The sequence below is a fragment of the Leucoraja erinacea genome, chromosome 6, assembly GCF_028641065.1.
Source record: "Leucoraja erinacea ecotype New England chromosome 6, Leri_hhj_1, whole genome shotgun sequence".
Classification (NCBI taxonomy): domain Eukaryota; kingdom Metazoa; phylum Chordata; class Chondrichthyes; order Rajiformes; family Rajidae; genus Leucoraja; species Leucoraja erinaceus.
This window is the reverse complement of record NC_073382.1, coordinates 73,083,048-73,101,164: the sequence shown is the minus strand read 5'-3', so window position 1 is coordinate 73,101,164 and position 18,117 is coordinate 73,083,048. Positions and strand designations below refer to the sequence as shown.

Sequence of the window (18,117 nt, the reverse complement as noted above, 5' to 3'; positions counted from 1 at the left end):
AACTTTGTGAACTAATATAAAACGTAGGGTGGGAAATATTCTCAATGAACTCCAGGTGTACATTGGGAGGATTTCAAGCTGCATGTCCAGATAATTTAACAGAATATAATTCCACCAAATTTGTATCCCTTTGCTGGCATACATAAAGGTACAGATAATCTTTTAGCAAAAGACAGTGTTCCTTGGGAAATTAAAATTGTCCAAGCTCTAAGGTACAGTTATTTCTACCCAGGGAGGTTATTTTTCCACAAAATAAGCTGTCGTGATCTAGAATAAACCACCTGAAGGGACAGTGGAAACAGATCCAACTAACTTTCAAAAGGGGGTTCTACATATTTATAAACAGGACAGTGTGTAAGAAGGAACTGCAGATGCTGGTTTAAACCAAAGATTGACACAAAAAGCTGGAGTAACTCAGTGGGACAGGCAGCATCTCTGGAGAGAAGGAATGGGTGACGTTTCGGGTTGAGACCCTTCTTCAGACTGGTTAGAGGATAGGAGAAATTTGAAGTCTGTGATTAAATGGATACCCTTTTCAAATTGGATGGAACACTCCCTCAGTGCTGCAAGATTCATGAGCCACAATGGAGCCATTTGATTTAAATGAAATCAAATATAGAATTGATAAATTATTACATGCCAGTATTGATATACCTGTATGATGAACTGATTCTATTTTAACATGCAGAAGGTAAGATTCATGAGCCACAATGGAGCCATTTGATTTAAATGGAATCAAATAGAGAATTGATAAATTACTACATGCCAGTATTGATATACCTGTATGATGAACTGATTATATTTTAACATGCAGAAGGCATGATTAGCAAGATTGCAGATAACACTAAAGTGGGTAGTATTGTTATGGCACAGATGATTATCAAAAATTACAGTAGGATCTTGATCAGTTGGACAAATGGGGTGAGGAATGGCTGATGGAGTTTAATGCAGATATGGGTGAAGTGTTGCATTTTAGGAAATCAAACCAGGGCAGGACCTCATAGTGAATAGAAGGGCCTGGGGAGTGTTGTAGAGCAGAGGAATCTCGGAATGCTGGTACATTGTTCCCTGAAAGTTGCAACACAGGTAGATAGAGTGGTCAAGAAGGATTTTGGTGCATTGGCCTTCATCAGTCAGTGTACTGAATGTAGAAGTTGGGATGTTATGTTAAAGTTGTACAAGATGTTGTGAGACACATTTGGAGTATTGTGTTCTGTTTTGGTCACCCTGCTCTCGGAAGGTTGGTGTTAAGCTGTAAAGAGTGCAAATAAGATTTACCAGTATAATGCCAAAAATTGAGGGCCTGAGCTACAGGGAGAGGTTGGGTAGTTTAGGAATTTATTTATTGGAGTGCAGGAGGATGTGGAGTGATCTTAGCGAGGTGTATAAGACCATGAGGAAAAATGTTAGAGCAAATGCCCAGAGTAGGAGAATCAAATATCAGGGGACAAAGGTTCAAGATGAGAGGAACAAGATTTAATAGGAGTGTTTAAGAAGGAACTGGTCACTTGTCAATTCTTCCCTTCCTTCTCGTACCACCCCTTCCCCGGGCACTTTCCCTTGCAACCACAAGAGATGCAACACTTGTCCCTTTACCTCCCCCCTCGACTCCGTTCAAGGACCCAAGCAGTTGTTCCAGGTGCGACAGAGGTTTACCTGCATCTCCTCCAACCTCATCTATTGCATCCGCTGCTCTAGATGTCAGCAGATCTATATCGGTGAGACCAAGCGGAGGTTGGGCGATCGTTTCGCCGAACACCTCCGCTCGGTCTGCAATAACCAAGCTGACCTCCCGGTGGCTCAGCACTTCAACTCCCCCTCCAACTCCGTCTCCGACCTCTCTGTCCTGGGTCACCTCCATGGCTACAGCGAGCAGCACCGGAAATTGGAGGAACAGCACCTCATATTCCGCTTGGGGAGTCTGCATCCTGGGGGCATGAACATCGAATTTTCCCAATTTTGTTAGTCCTTGCTGTCTCCTCCCCTTCCTCAGTCCCCCTGCTGTCTCCTCCCATCCCCCAGCCTTCGGGCTCCTCCTCCTTTTTCCTTTCTTGTCCCTGCCCCCCCCACCCCCGATCAGTCTGAAGAAGGGTTTCGGCCCAAAACGTTGCCCATTTCCTTCGCTCCATAGATGCTGCTGCACCCGCTGAGTTTCTCCAGCTTTTTTGTGTACCTAAGATTTAATAGGAACCCGAGGGGCAGCATTTTCTACACAGAGGGCAGTGGGTATATGCAACGGGCTACCAGACGAGGTAGTTGAGGCAGGTACTATAACAACATTTAAAAAGCATTTAGACAGGTACTCGAGTAGGAAAGGATTCGAGGGATATGGGCCTAGCGCGGGCATAGAAACATAGAAAATAGGTGCAGGAGGAGGCCATTTGGCCCTTCGAGTCTGCACCGCCATTAATTGTGATCATGGCTGATCTTCCACAATCAGTAATCCGTGCCTGCCTTCTCCCTATATCCCTTGATTCCGCTAGCCCCTAGAGCTCTATTTAACTCTTTTCTGCCTTCAGGGGACCCACATTTGGCTTTACTAATCTTTTTCTCTTAACATATCTAAAGAAGCTTTTACTATCCTTCTTTATATTCTTGGCCAGCTTACCCTCGTACTTCATCTTTTCATCCTGTATTGCGTTTTTTGTTACCTTCTGTTGTCCTTTGAAAGTTTCCGAATGCTCTTGCTTCCCACTACTCTTTGCTATGTTATACCCCTTTTCTTATAGTTTTATTCCATCCCTAAATTCCCTTGTCAGCCACGAATGCCTCCTACTCACCTTAGAATCTTTCTTCCTCTTTGGAATGAAATGATCCTGCATCTTCTGGATTATGCCCAGAATTTCCTGCCATTGCTGTTTCATCGTCATTCCTGCTAGGATCCTTTTCCAGTCGACCATGGCCAGCTCCTCTCTCATGCCTTCATAGACCCTTTGTTCAACTGCAACACTGACACTTCTGATTTAACCTTCTCCCTCTCAAATTGCAGATTCAAACTTATAATATTATAGTCACTACCTCCTAACGGTTCCTTTACCTCGAGTTCCCTTATTAGATCTGGTTCATTCGACAACACTAAATCCAGAATTGCCTCCTCTCTGGTAGGCTCCAGTGCAAGCTGCTCTAAGAATCCATCTCGGAGGTACTCTACAAACACCCTTTCTTGGGGGTCCAACCTGATTTTCCCAGTCTACCGACATATTAAAATCTCCCATAACCACTGTGGCATTACCTTTGTTAGCTTCGTGGCGCAGCGGTAGAGTTGCTGCTTTACAGCAAAATGCAGCGTCAGTGACTCAGGTTCAATCCCGACTACAGGTGCTGTCTGTATGGAGTTTGTACGTTCTCCTCGTGATCTGCGTGGGTTTTCTCCGAGATCTTATATTTCCTCCCACACTCCAAAGACGTATAGGTTTGTACGTTAATTGGCTTGATAAAAATTGTTTTTAAATGTACAGTGCTGAGTGATGCTCTACCTAGAGATTTTCAGTGTACTACATCCAGATCCAGACATGCCAATTTTAACTCCTGCTGCAACTTGCACCATATATACAAGCTACTGCTTGAGGGCCTGTAGATAACTCCCATTAGTGTCTTCTTACCTTTACAATTCCTTAATTCTATCCAGGGCAGGTGGGACAAGTGTAGATGGGGCATCTTGGTTGGCATGGGGAAGCTGGGCTAAAGGACCTATTTCCATGCTGTATGAATCTATGATCAAGGTGCCCATAATTGTCTAGAATGAAAGGCAATGCTATTGGATATCCATCCAAACATTTTCCCCTTCCCAATAAGGATTGTTGTTGAAATCAGTGTATAAAAATGTTAAAAGGCAGTACTAAATTAAAGTTTACGGTTTACATGCCTGATGTTTTCGCGAACTTATGTCACAAGCATGCAAATAATCCAACTGTAAAATTAGCTGCCACTTATAGAACCAGGATTTTTGAAACAGGCATTAAATGCCACCATCTCTGTGAAATTTCTTCAAGTCTTTCCAGCCTCTGAGAAGCAAATGGTCCCAAACCACATCAGAACAGACCTAATTTCAATTGCCTCAAGATGCACCACACTGTCATGCCTTCTAATAAAAGAATGATGCATTAAAAATGAGCATTGCCCATTCTACTTATCAAACAACCTAGAAATTAATAGAAATACTCCACAAAACAATCAGTGAATGAAAAACACCTTTCACTTCTTTTAAAGGTGTGGCACATTTAAAAAAAGTACATTACAGTTTATTATTATACCAAACTAAATAAACTGCAATGTACTTACAGACTGAAATTCCTACAACATGCATATCAACAAGGAAACAAACCATGCCAGAAATGACATTTCAATTCACAATGCAGCAGGTGGGAGAGGTAAGCATTCTGAAGTTTCACTGATATACATGAAAAGTATGGTAATTCACTCACGATTTCAGCTGCAGGAATTAAAATTAATATTGCACAAACATACATGAATTGTAGTGGGAAATGCTCATTGAATTATTCACCATTTTTCAATTTGACTATGATTTATACTATTTTACATTGCTTACATGATCCCATTTTTCAAACAAACCTGTTCAAAATTAAATTAAGCATTTTTAACAATCACAAAGTATTTAAAACATGATATTTGAAATGTATTTCCCATCTTTAGTTGACAATATTCTTTGTGAGATTGGAATGCCAAATGTAAATATGTACCTTTTGCAGCCTTGTCCACATGTTGTAGATCATCCGTAAAATTCAAAACATCTAAATATTTCTCCTCACAAACTTGTGCTAGGAAATGTAGAAATGTGATTTTCTGGTCTGATGATTTTGTATCATTCAGCTGAGGATCATAAAAAGCAGTGTTTTTTTTAATTTAAGAATGCTTCAATCATATGGCATTTAGTGTTAATAAATCATTTTAAACACACTAATATTGTTATACCAACACATTTGTTTACATCAATTACATTTGAAGAAGGACGATAAGCTCAAATCCATAACTTCTTATAAATTTTCAGGGTACATTTTAAACTTACATCTCTTTTAACTTTTCCTAACACTAAACAAATCTAAACTTTTAGATTTTTCATCCGAAGGTCAGAATCCTTGACATATTTTTGGATTTATTGTCAGCAATTACCAGAATTGCAGATGCTGGTTTACACCAAAGATAGACACAAAATGCTGGAGAAACTCAGCGGGTCCACAACATCTTTGGAGAAAAGGGATAGGTGAGTCAAGAACCTTGTTCAGACTGAGAATCAGGGGATTGGGAAACTAGAGATATAAAAGGTACAAAGAACAAATGAATGAAAGGTATGCAAAGAACAAATTAAGCCAGCCAGATGATCGAGGGAAGATGGAACCCACAATGATCCATTGTTGGCTGTGGAGAAGGTGATAACGAAGCAACACATCAATGGATCTAGCACTGACTAGGGTGGGAGAGGGACTGAGAGGGAATGCAAGCGCTACTTGGTCAGAGATATCAATAGTCATACCGCTGGGTTGTATGCTGCTCAAGCAAAATATGAGGCGTTGTTCCTCCTATTTGTGTTTGGCCTCATTCTGACAGTGGAGGAGGCCCAGGACAGAAAGGTCAGTATGGAAATGGGAAGGGGAGTTAAAGTGTTTGTCAATTGTGAGATTGGGTAGGCTAAGGTGGACTGAGCAAAGGTGTTCAGCAAAACAATCGTCCAGTCTGCACTTGGTCTTGCCGATATACAGGAGTCCACATTTGGAACAGTGGCTACAGTAGATGAGGTTTGAGGAAGTGCAAGTGAGTGTTTGCCCCATCTGAAAAACTGTCAGGGTCCCTTGTCCGATTCAAGGGAGGAGGTGTAGGGACAGGTGTTGCATCCTCCTGCGGCTGCAGAGGAAAGTACCTGGGGAGGGGGGATTTGGGTGGGAAGGGATGAGTAGTATACACCATCCTCTGGAATTAATTTAGCTATAAAAGAATGATGATGATGATGAACAAGTACTCATTCAACAAATATTCTGAATTTATAGAACCAGCATCTATAGTTGGGTGACAAAATAAAACATTTAATTCAAACATAAAAATACCTCAGACCTATGTTCATCTATTGTGCCATAAGTAATCTGTTCAATAGCTTTATAAATCTCTTCACTTAATATCCCCAATGTTAAAACTAAGAAAGAATTTGCATTTCTGTAGAACTCCTAAAGCTTGTTATGATAGGTTGTTGTAATTGTGGCTACTGATTTACGCATATCAAGATTCCCACCAAGCAAATAATTTGAAAGGCCATATGTATCTGGACTCTACTCTACCAGTCATGAATCCCGCCTACTTGCATTCTTGCCGGCCCTCTGCACCCTGGAGATGTGTGGTGAGGTTTCAGGCACAATTGTACTTATGCCTCATCAAGACACATCCTTGACAGGTTTGATAGGAAGTAAAGCTGGAGCTTTAACATTGATTAAATAGCTTTATCATTCAGATCAGCACAGTGAGTTAGAAAACTAGCCTTTCATTTCTTACATGCAGCCTCAAATTATCTCTAAATCTGTGGAATTCTCGGTATCTGTGGAATTCTCTGCCACAGAAGGTAGTTGAGGCCAGTTCATTGGCTATATTTAAGAGGGAGTTAGATGTGGCCCTTGTGGCTAAAGGGATCAGGGGGTATGGAGATAAGGCAGGTACAGGATACTGAGTTGGATGATCAGCCGTAATCATATTATGGCAGTGCTGGCTCGAAGGGCCGTATGGCCTACTCCTGCACCTATTTTCTATGTTTCTAAAGCTTTCCATCTTTCCCAGGTTAAAAACAAATCGAAAGTCGCCTTTTGTCCCCAAAAATGCACCCCCCCCCCCATGAGTTCCTATCCATAGACACATAGAAAATAGGTACAGGAGGAGGCCATTTGGCCCTTCGAGCCAGCACCGCCATTCATTGTGATCATGGCTGATCGGCCTAATCCCATAGGTTTGTTTCCTTCCCATATCATTTAAATCTCTTTGTAGTTTATCGACTGGTTCAGCAGCAACTACCAATGATTTGCAAAACCTAACCACTTTCCACTTAAAGATCTTCTTTCTCTTAGATTGATTATCCCATTAGCTCAAATGTGTTGTAGACTGGTGGAAGCAAATCATTCCCTAGTTATCTTATCATAACATTCCATCATTATTAAGAATTCTATCAGATCTTCCCCTTAACTCTTAATAACTTTGGAGTTAAAAATGTAATTAAAAAGATAGTAAATTATTCAAAGAGCCACAGAAGATAGCAATTTAGGATTTGGAAAACATTCAGTAGAATTCTACTGACTTTTTCCATGCGCACAACTGATCTCTATATATTTAAAAAGTCTAATTCACAGATTCAGATGAGAAAAATGCAGAGCTTCTACAAACAAATATTTCACCTGCTTGATGCTCTTGCATTTGGTGTACCGTTATGCCCGCATGGCATGAGGAAAAAACAGGAACATGTCCCCATAAGACTGAAATTATGTAATGACCAATTAGATTTAAATTGTCAGACTGGTAAATAAACTACAAGATCAAATAATTATCCATGATGGAATTTTCCACCTCCCTTTCAGCCAAAACATTAAACTGAGAGTTTAGCTCTTTTCAAAAGGGTCAAACAGCATGGAAACAGGCTCTTCAGCCCAACTTGCCCATGCTGACCAAAGTGCCCCATTTACATGAGTCCCAACTGCCCGCATTTGACCTATAACCCTCTAAACCTTTCCTATCGATAAACCTGTCCAAATGTGTTTAAAATGTTGTTATTGTACTGCCTCAACTTCCTGGGGATGGGCGCGCTATGAGTCGGCTGCCCTGCTGGCAGCGTGTTCATTATTTTGCCTTATTTGGTGTGTCTAGTGTTGGTTTGGGTGTCTCTTGGTGTGTCTTGTGTGGGGGGTGGTGGGGAGGGAAACGGGGAGAACCGTTTTTGGTCGCCTCATCCACAAAGAGGTGACGTTTTCCATGTCACCTCCCTCGCGTCCTAACACCGTGGATTGGAGCGGCCTTTCCCGGAGTCGGGTCACGGAGCATCGGCAGCGGGCGCAGCGTGGACTTTCCATCGCGGAGCGAGCGAACCCTTGCCGGGGGTCGCCTGAGGGGAGTGCTCCGATCGCTGGTCTGATAACTTAATGATTTGTGGTCTGCGGAACTTCTAGCCGCGGGCGTGGCGTGGACTTACTGTCCGGAGTCTAGGATCCCTTGCCGGGGGTCGCTGGAGAAGAGCTCCGACCGCCGGCTTGCAGCCTATAACATCCTGAAGCCGCAGTCTCCGGTAGGAAAGTACCAATTGGGGACCTCCAAGCCGCGGAGTGTGTTCGACCGTCCCGACGTTGGAGTTTCAATCATCCTGACGAGAGGGCCTGTACATCGGTCCGTCCATAGCGGCCATTACGGAGGGTTGATGGGCCCGGCCATGGGTGAACAAAGGAGGAGGACTGACTGAACTTTGTTGCCTTCCACCACAGTGAAGAATGCTGTGGTGGATGTTTGTGTTAAATTTTATTGTGTATTGTGTGTTCTTTTTAAGTGTATTGCTGCTGGCCAATTCATTTCACTGCACCTTCAGGTGCATGTGACGAATAAAATTGACTTTGACTTTCTCTGGTAGCTCGTTCCATGTACCCAACACCCTCTGTGTGAAAATGTTGTCCCTTAGATTCCTATTAAATCTTTCCTATCTCACTGTAAACATATGTCATCTGGTTCTTGATTCCCCTTCTCTGGGTAAAAGACTCTGTGTACCTACCCTATCTATAACCCCCATGATCTTATTCATCTCTATAAGATCATCCCTCATCCACCTGCACTCCAAAGAATAACGCCTAGCCTGCCCAACCTCTGCCTCTGTCTGCAGAACAGGAACAGTGAAGAAAGTCTTGGCAATATCCTCATAAATCTTCTCTGCATTCTGTCCAGCTTTACAACATCTTTCCTATAGCAGGGTGACCGTAATTGAACAAAATACTCTAAATGTAGCCTTGCCAACGTCTTGTACAATTGGACAATGCACATTGGTCATTGGAAGAAGAAGAAATTATATTCCTATACTTCCATTGGCACACTGTCCCTATCTAATTAATGTGCTTAAGGCAAAGAAAATATATACTGTGAGGTCTCAGGTACCAAAATAATCCTCATTCTCACAACTAATCAAACAAAAACTCCCAAAGTTCATCTAATCAATTGATTGGTGATTTGAATTTCAGCACAATTGTATGGCTGCAGAACAAGAACAGTGAAGTAAGGGTGTCAAAGGTTATGGGGAGAAGGCACGAGTATAGGATTGAGAGGAAAAGATAGATCAGCCATGATTGGATGGCGAAGTAGACTTGATGGCCGAATTTTAGACAATAGATAATAGGTGCAGGAGTAGGCCATTTGGCCTTCCGAGCCAGCACCGCCATTCAATGTGATCATGGCTAATCATCCCAATCAGTACCCCGTTCCTGCCTTCTCCCCATATCCCCTGACTCCGCTATTCTCTCTTGAAAGCATCCAGAGAACCTGCCTCTACCGCCCTCTGAGGCAGAGAATTCCACAGACTGTGAGAAAAAGTGTTTCCTCGTCTCCGTTCTAAATGGCTTACTCCTTATTCTTAAACTGTGGCCCCTGGTTCTGGACTCCCCCAACATCGGGAATATGTTTCCTGCCGCTAGCGTGTCCAAACCCTTAACAATCTTTACTTAATTATGCTCCTATGACTTATGAACTATAAAATGATTTCCAGCCTTGCTTTGTTCTCCTTACATTAAAAGATCCATCCTACATCCTCATGAAACATTGTTCTACTTTGCACTTACACGCATCTAACAGAAAATAGAAAACATTTTCCTAACCCGGATAGATAGATGTGGTTTAAATATTAATCGGTGGTTTCAAGAATTGAGAATATGTAATAATTGAGAATATGCATATAATTTCACATGAATTCTTATAACTTGTCACCAACATACTACTTCATTATTCTATCAAAACGTTGCTTGAATTGGAATATTTCATTTGCCTTTGCATGACAACATTTAAATTAGGCAATAGATTTGTATAATTGTGAGGTGGAATGGTGTTTTCATTCTCCTGTCATTAATCAGGTCACAAAACTAAGTTATAGCATTATGTTTCCTGACTGAATAGCTTATGGATAGCGGGTCAGGGGTGTTGGTAGTGGAAACAGGAACACATCACACAAACTCTAACTTTGAATCCAGTTTCAACTGTTCATTAGTTATATTATAACCTGAGAATTAAGTAGCATTTTTTATGCATAGGTTTACAGTTTTGCTACACAGAAAGACAGAAATTCTTCTTTGGTGAGATTTTATTCCAACTCGTGGACAGATATAGCATTATTCATTTTTAGTGTCCCTTCTACTTTCTACCAATTATTCATAATGTAAAATACGAAACTAAATATTTTAACACTAAGATTGTGCACAGCGTAATCCTTACTCTATCAATATGAAAAATAAACATATTCAGTGACTATGACCCTTAATTTATATGAAGATTATATTTTTACACTGCTGAGAATGTTAAATATCAAACATGGCTGCCATTTCAGATCATTGAAATTGATGGTAATATTTTAGGTACACATTCTGATAGTGGATTGGATAATGTTTCAATTTGAGAAAGAATTGAACTCATTCAACCTCAAATAATAAAAGAAAATCAAGGCTTAAGAAATCATAATAACATGCATCCAATATTTCCCTTGCCAAATAAGGAAAACCCCTGATTTTTTTATTTTTTTTACTATTTAGATAGGAGAGGCATAGCTCAAAAATATTCTGGTGACAGATTCCAGACGATATTGATGAGAATGTTTCCTGGGTTGAGTAACCAGGAATACCAGATAGATTGGAGAGGCTGGGACTGGTTTCATTGGTCAACAGGAGGCTGAGGTGTGATTTAATTGAGTGTAGAAAATGATTAAGGGATCTGGACAGAATGGATAATGATAGGCTGTTGCCTTTGATAAAAAGATCATGGGTATAAAATAAAGGGAGAGAGAATTAAGGGGAAATTTTGATTTTTTTTGGAAATACAAAGTGTCCTTGGAATCTAGGATATAGTTTCTGCAGATATGGTGGAAGCAAGTTCCACGGTAGCCTTGAAGAGGGAATCTCTTCCCGCTATGCCTACTTTGAAGGTGTTCCCATCTTTCTCATGAGATTTCCTTTAGTCTCTTTCACTAAATTCATAGGTCTGCATTCAATACCATTATCCCATCCAAGCTCATCTAAAAACTCGTAGAACTTGGAGTCAGGTCTAACCTATGCAATTGGATCCTCAATTTTTCTCAGCAGTCATCATTTGCAATAGACAGGTGGATGTGGAGTACTCTGGGACAGGTAACTAATTGAGTGATCAGTTAATTCAGCTTTTTGTTCTAAATAAAATACTTAATTAAATCTAACTTTTTAAAAGTAATCACATAAAAGTTATTATTTTGGGGCTTTCAATTCATTAGCAAATTGTTGTCTGAGAAATGAAAAGGATGGCCTGTAATGTCAGCATTGTCACTTAACAAGAAAGCGTTCACTCCATTTTTTGAATGTGGATCGAATAGCATGCCATGAAATATTTGTTGGAGTAGAATGTTGCATATTTTAGGAAGTTACATTAATCTCAAGGCACCAAATGTAAAGAAAAATGGAAACTGAAATAGAAAATATATACAGGTAGTGAAATTAATAGTGATGCCTTGAAGTGACCACATTACAGAAGAGGAAGTGTTTGAGCTCATACAACGTATTAAGGTGGATAATTTTGGAGGATTTTTGATCAAGTGTATCATAAGGCATTATGGAAAGCTAGGGAAGAGACTGCAGGACTACTGGCAGAGAAAGTTGTATCATTGATAGCCGTGGGCGAGGTACAGAAAATCTGGAGAGTGGCTTACTGTATGTCTTGGCTCGATTTAAGATAAGCTGAATGGAAACGCTTGGGAACAACAGACCAGTCAGCCATACAACAGTGGAGGGTAAGATATTGGAGGGGATTCTGACAGATAGGATCTACATGTGTTTGCAAAGGCAACATAGAAGCAAAATGCTGGAGTAACTCAGTGCACAAGCAGCATCTCTGGATAGAAGGAATGGGTGATGTTTCGGGTCAAAACTTCCCATGTATCCCATGTGATCTAACCTTCTAGACAAACTGGCCCACCTTCAGAATGAAGAAGGGTCTTGACCCAAAACGTCGTCCATTCCTTCTATCCAGAGATGCTGCCTGTCCCACTGAGTTATTCCAGCATTTTGTTTCTATCTTCGGTTTAAACCAGCATCTCCAGTTCCTTCCTATATATTTGCAAAGGCAAGGATTGATTTGCGATAACAAGCCTTTGTGTGTGGGGAATCACCCCTCAGCAATTTGGCTGAGTTTTTTTTTTCAAGAAGATTGACGAGGGAGTGCAGTAGATATTATCGACATGGATTTTAGTGAGGTCATTAACAAGGTACCGCTGGCAGGTTGGTCTGGAAGGTTATATCACATGGGATCCATGGGAAGTTAGCGATTTGTATACAAAATTGGCTTGAAGGTAGGAAAGATAGGACGGTGGGGGCCTGTAACAAGAGGTGAACCAGAAGGATCGGTGTTGGATCAAGTGTTATTTGTTACATATTAAGGATTTGCATGCGAATGAGGACGACATGGTAAAAAGAGTTATACAGCATGGAAACAGGCTGTTTGACCCACGGAATCTACGCAGACCATCAACCGGCTATTAACACAATTAAAACTTACTATCTAAATGGCGTCAAGTTGAGAAAAGGGGAAGTAGAACGGGATCTGGGGGTCCTTGTACATCAGTCTATCAAAGTAGGCATGCTTGTACTGCAGGCAGTGAAGAAAGCGAATGGCATGTTGGCCTTTATAACAATAGGAATCAAATATAGGAGCATAGAGGTCCTTCTGCAGCTGTACAGAGCCCTAGTGAGACCACACCTGGAGTATTGTGTGCAGTTTTGGTTCCCTAATGTGAGGAAGGACATTCTTGCTATTGAGGGAGTGCAGCGTAGGTTTACAAGGTTAATTCCCAGGATGGCGAGACTGTCATATGCTGAGAGAATGGAGCAGCTGGGCTTGTACACTTTCGAGTTTAGATGGATAAGAGGGGGTCTCATTGAAACATATAAGATTGTTAAGAGCTTGGACACGCTAGAGGCAGGAAACATGTTCCTGAATTTGGGGGAGACCAGAACCAGGGGCCACAGTTTAAGAATAAGGAGTAAGCCATTTAGAACGGCGACGAGGAAACACTTTTTCTCACAGAGAGTGGTGAGTCTGTGGAATTCTCTGCCTCAGAGGGCGGTGGAGGCAGGTTCTCTGGATGCTTTCAAGAGAGAGCTAGATAGGGCACTTAAAAATAGCGGAGTCAGGGGATATGGGGAGAAGGCAGGAACGGGGTACTGATTGGGGATGGTCAGCCATGATCACATTGAATGGCGGTGCTGGCTCGAAGGGCCAAATGGCCTACTCCTGCACCTATTGTCTATTGTCTAACATTAAACCCAGTTTTATTTAAATATTGTATTCCAAATGCTAATTGCTGCCATGCGCTGGTTTGTATCAGATTTTGCGTTAGATAATATGCAAATAAATTTGACCAGAATTTAAGGAAAAAATACTTCTTAAAATAAACAACTTGCAGCCAAAGTTGAAAATTCTGGCTAATGTTTCTGGTCTGTTCAGTGAGTTGCAAGCAAATGAGCACACATTAGCAGTTTCACAACGTCCTGACCTAGGAACTCAAGATATTATTACCCAACTCTCCAGCCTGACTACAAACACCTGCAATTTTTCAGAACCCAAAACCAACAAATGCATTGCCCAGAGAAACACATCATTGAATACAGCTTTTATGTGATGACGATGACCCAAATGAGACACCAAACACGAACAGGGATTAATTTAGGCTCAATTGCGAGCTGAGTGAATTTATAGATGACATTAAATTTGGCCAATAGGCCAAGGAATAGTGGATAGGTCTTAAATAGTAAAATATAAAACTGCAGTGTGCTGTAGAACTGAGAGACCGAGAGGTGCAGGGATATAAAAAAAGACACAAAGTGCAGGAGTAACTTGGCCAGGCAAGCACTGGCAGCGGGAAGAGAGAAGGGGAGGACAAAGCCTGGCAGGTAAACGGTGGAATAAAAAGGAACGACAGATGCTGATTTATACCAAAGAGAGGTAAAAAATGCTGGAGTAACTCAGCAGGTGATGTTTCGGGCCGGGACCCTTCTTCGGTCCCAACTTGAACCGTCGCCTGTCCATGGTCTCCAGTGATGCTGCCTGACTGCTTAGCTATCCAGTGGATACAGGTGGCGGGGGATGATTGGACAAAGGGCAGAGATGAAAAGACAGAAGTTGTGAAACAAAAGGATGGAAGAGTTAAAAATTGTGAAGCGAGAGGAAGGAATGCAGGTGGAAAGAGAGGGTGAGGGGAGAAAAAAGTGGGTCCAGTTGGGGCGGGCAGCAAGGGATGGGGAAATGAAGGGGAAGGGGATTTGTAGTTGCCTAAAATTAGAGAATTCATTGTTCATTCCAATGGGTTATAAGCCACCCAAGCGGAATATGAAATGCTGTTTCTTCAGTTTGCATGTGGCCTCACTCTGGCAATGGAGGAGGCCCTGGACAGCAAGGTCAGTATGGAATGGGAAGAAAATTAAAATGGTTAGCAATGAGGAGATCCGGTAGGCTTTGGCAGATCGAGTGCAAATGTTCGGCGAAACGGTTGTTGAGTCTACACTTGGTCATGCCAAGGCCACATCAGGGAGATGTGATCAGGAGTGGACATATTGGGAACACCGGATGCAGCAGATGAAGTTAAAGGAGGAGCACCTGAAAAAAATTGTAAATTGTCCCAAGTGTGTAGAAAACTGCTGGTGTATGGGGATGATCGCTGGTTGGTGTGGACTCGGTGGGCCAAAGGACCTGTTGAGGGGGTGGCACAGTGGCTTAGCAATAGTGTTGCTGCCTTACAGCATCAGAAACCCAGGTTCAATCCTGACTATGGGTGCTGTCTGTATGGAATTTGTTTGTTCTTCCTATGACAGCGATTTTTATGGGTCAGTGGTAAACCCAAGGATATTGATGGTAGATTCAAAATACTGGCGCAACTCAGCAGGAAAGGCTGCATCTCTAGAGAGAAGGAATCGGTGACATTTCCAGTGGAGACCCTTCTTTAGACAGGAAACTCAGCAATGGAAATGCCATTGAATGCCAAAGATAGATGCTTGGACTCTCTCTTTTCGGAGATGGTCATTGCCTGGCATATTAACTATAATATATTGTAAAGTTTCCAATTCTGTGCTGCCAAAATAATCCTGATGAATTTTACTTGCTATTTATCAGCCAATGCCGGAACGTTGTTTAGGTCACGTTACATGCTGGCATTGGCTGCTTGACTCACCAAAGACATGAATGAAATTGAACACTGTGCATTCATCAGTCAATATCCCCATCTCTGACCTTGGAATGGAAGAAAGGTTATTAACTAAGCAGTTAAAGATGGTTGGGCCTAGGACACTGGCCTGAGGCAGTGCAGCACAGAATAGGATACTTTACAAAATATTAAAGTTGTTTTCATGTTTCACAATATAGGAGGCCATTCAGCTCATTGAGTCTTTGCCTGCTCTCGCAGCAATCACAGTCCCATGATCCCATTTATATTCCTGCAACCTATTCTTTTTATGTCACCATCAACCCAACCCTCATGAAGTGATGTCCCACCACTGGGATGATGTGTAAAAACTGAAGAAAACAAGAACACTGCAATGTTGGAAATCTGAAATAAAACAGATGTACTGAGCAGAGAAAAACATATGTGGAGGTGATCTTTCCTTAGAAATGTTAAAATTGCAAAAAACACATTGCCTCAAAATAGTTTTAAGGAATAAACTGCCCAGAAACTTATGGCATGGAGAAATATCACATGAATTATGAATTACTACAAGTTGTGAAATATTTATATTATTCTGCTGCCAGCTTCAAGAAAAAAGTAATCTCATATTTAACCTCATGCAGATTCAAGATACAGGAACATGCACTAAATTCTCTCAGAAAGTTAAATCCAGTAATTAGTCATATTTGTACCTTTTTAATGGCACAGTAAGTCAACGATAGGTGAGTAACCCTTCCAGTTCACTGAGGGAATTTCCTTCCACAGGGTACAGGAGGATGTGTTAAAAAAAAGTCAATTTTACATTTTATTTTAATATTTCCTTTGTCTTCTTTTCCTCTCCCTTAATCCAGTCTTCCATTCTCCTTTCTGAAGCACCCTCTATCATGAATTCACTCTTATTCTCAGTTCTTCAAATTTGTATCCCAATTGGTTAAGTACAATGTGTAACGTTCACTGAGATTGTAAGTGCCCTGTTACCTTACACACCATATCAATTTGGATTTCCAGTATCAATTATGAGAGAAAAGTGCATGTAGAAATCCAACTAATTATATATGGTATGTTATGGCCTGGTTGAGTCTTAAACATTTTTATAATTATGCCTCTTTGTTAAAATACTTTCAAAAGGAATTTAGACAGGTCAGAATAGGATACCTTACAAAATATTATAGTTTTTTTCATGTTTCACAATATAAGAGGCACTTCGGCCATTGAGTTTTTGCCTGCCTCAGAACAATCACCGTCCTATAATCCCGTTTATATTCCTGCAACTTATTCTCTTTTATGTTGATATCCACCCCACTTCCCCCTAACCTACAACCACCTCCCACTAACACATGTCTTCTACTACCCATACATTGGAAGTAATTTTATGGTAGCAATTAGCTGTCAGTATTTCTTTGTGATGTGCATTAAAACCAGAGCACCTTGGGGAGTACATGCAAAGTACACACAGACAGGACCGGACGTGAGGCAGCAATGTTACCTTCAGCGCCACTGTGCCATTCCTTTATCTCACTGACCTGATACATCTATGTTATTGCATTACGGAGATGTTATTTAGTTTAGTTCAGATCAAAACTTTGATATATGGACTCACTTTGCACAAGAAGGTGATGCTGAAGCCATATGTTTGAGCATTTCGAGACCCAGCATTCATGTAATTTCCAATCAGCAACACCAACTCCAGCAGCTTGCCAAAGTTCTTGCTCTTCTTTATCTCCTCACATGCAGTACTGACAGCCATAATGTCAGGTTTGATGTTAGTCACTTGCTCTTCAAACTGAAGCTTGAATAGAATAGCATTCAGCCGTGGACGCAGTTTCTTGATGCTGCTCACCTGATCAGAGGGAAAAGAAGTTTACATCCTTAGTGATATAGTGACAGGTATTATTATTAGTATAATTGAATCGAATCAGAGTTGTTTTGTTAGCGTTAGCAAGCTGTAGAAGATATACCTATTTTAAATATGAGAAAAGTGGATAAAAGAATAAAAAGATTTTGAGGAAGCAATTGAAATTTAATTGGTAGTTGCAAGCAACACCGACTTATTTTACACTAACTAGTGTTTTAGCAATAAAAGACATAATTCTACCACAGATCAATTCATCAGCCGATGTACTAAACCATACAAAAGTAATATGTGGTTATGACCCAGAGTAACAAAGCAATCAAAAAAGGTGATGTGGTAAACCTACTGGGTTGCAAAGAAAAATTGCTTAGCCAGACATGAATGGTGTTTATTGACTGGATGTAATTAAACAGGACATTACTAATATAAAAATACAAAAAAAAGAGTAATTATTTCAAATCAAGGAAAGTTTGAGCATAAAAGCTGGGGAGTCATGGTAAAATAACTCAAACAATTAAATATGCAGAAACAGCTAGGCAAAACGAGTACGTAAGTTTAATTTCCTTGAACTCTGTTATTAAAAGGCAATCATGGGTTCATTATCAGTCATACTACACCAGTCTTATTCAATATCGAGTCTGAGCCCTTGTTGTTTTCTCCCACATTAATCACATTTTCTTTCAAGCTATGGTTAATAAGGACACTTGGATATCACGCATTGTACTTCCCGTTAAAGGCTTATCATTCGCCTACAAGTTGTCTGTAAAGCTAAAGCTCAATGTAGTTTGTTCAAAGAGCAGAAGACTACATACAAAACTCATTGAATGAGTTTGGGTAAGCAACCAAGCACTTTTGATTGATCCAT

General features: G+C 40.9%; 1 protein-coding gene across 2 annotated transcripts in view; it reads right to left on the bottom strand.

Annotated features, from left to right (window-relative positions):
- Positions 1–18,117, bottom strand: part of LOC129698312 (protein diaphanous homolog 3-like) — a 463,901-nt gene that overhangs the window by 162,406 nt on the left and 283,378 nt on the right. For both annotated transcript variants that reach the window (XM_055637392.1, XM_055637391.1), the window contains exons 21-22: positions 17,001–17,240; positions 4,701–4,830 (exon numbers count right to left, since the gene is read on the bottom strand). In XM_055637392.1, coding sequence (XP_055493367.1) covers positions 4,701–4,830; positions 17,001–17,240 — 370 coding nt within the window. The remainder of the gene's footprint in view (positions 1–4,700; positions 4,831–17,000; positions 17,241–18,117) is intronic.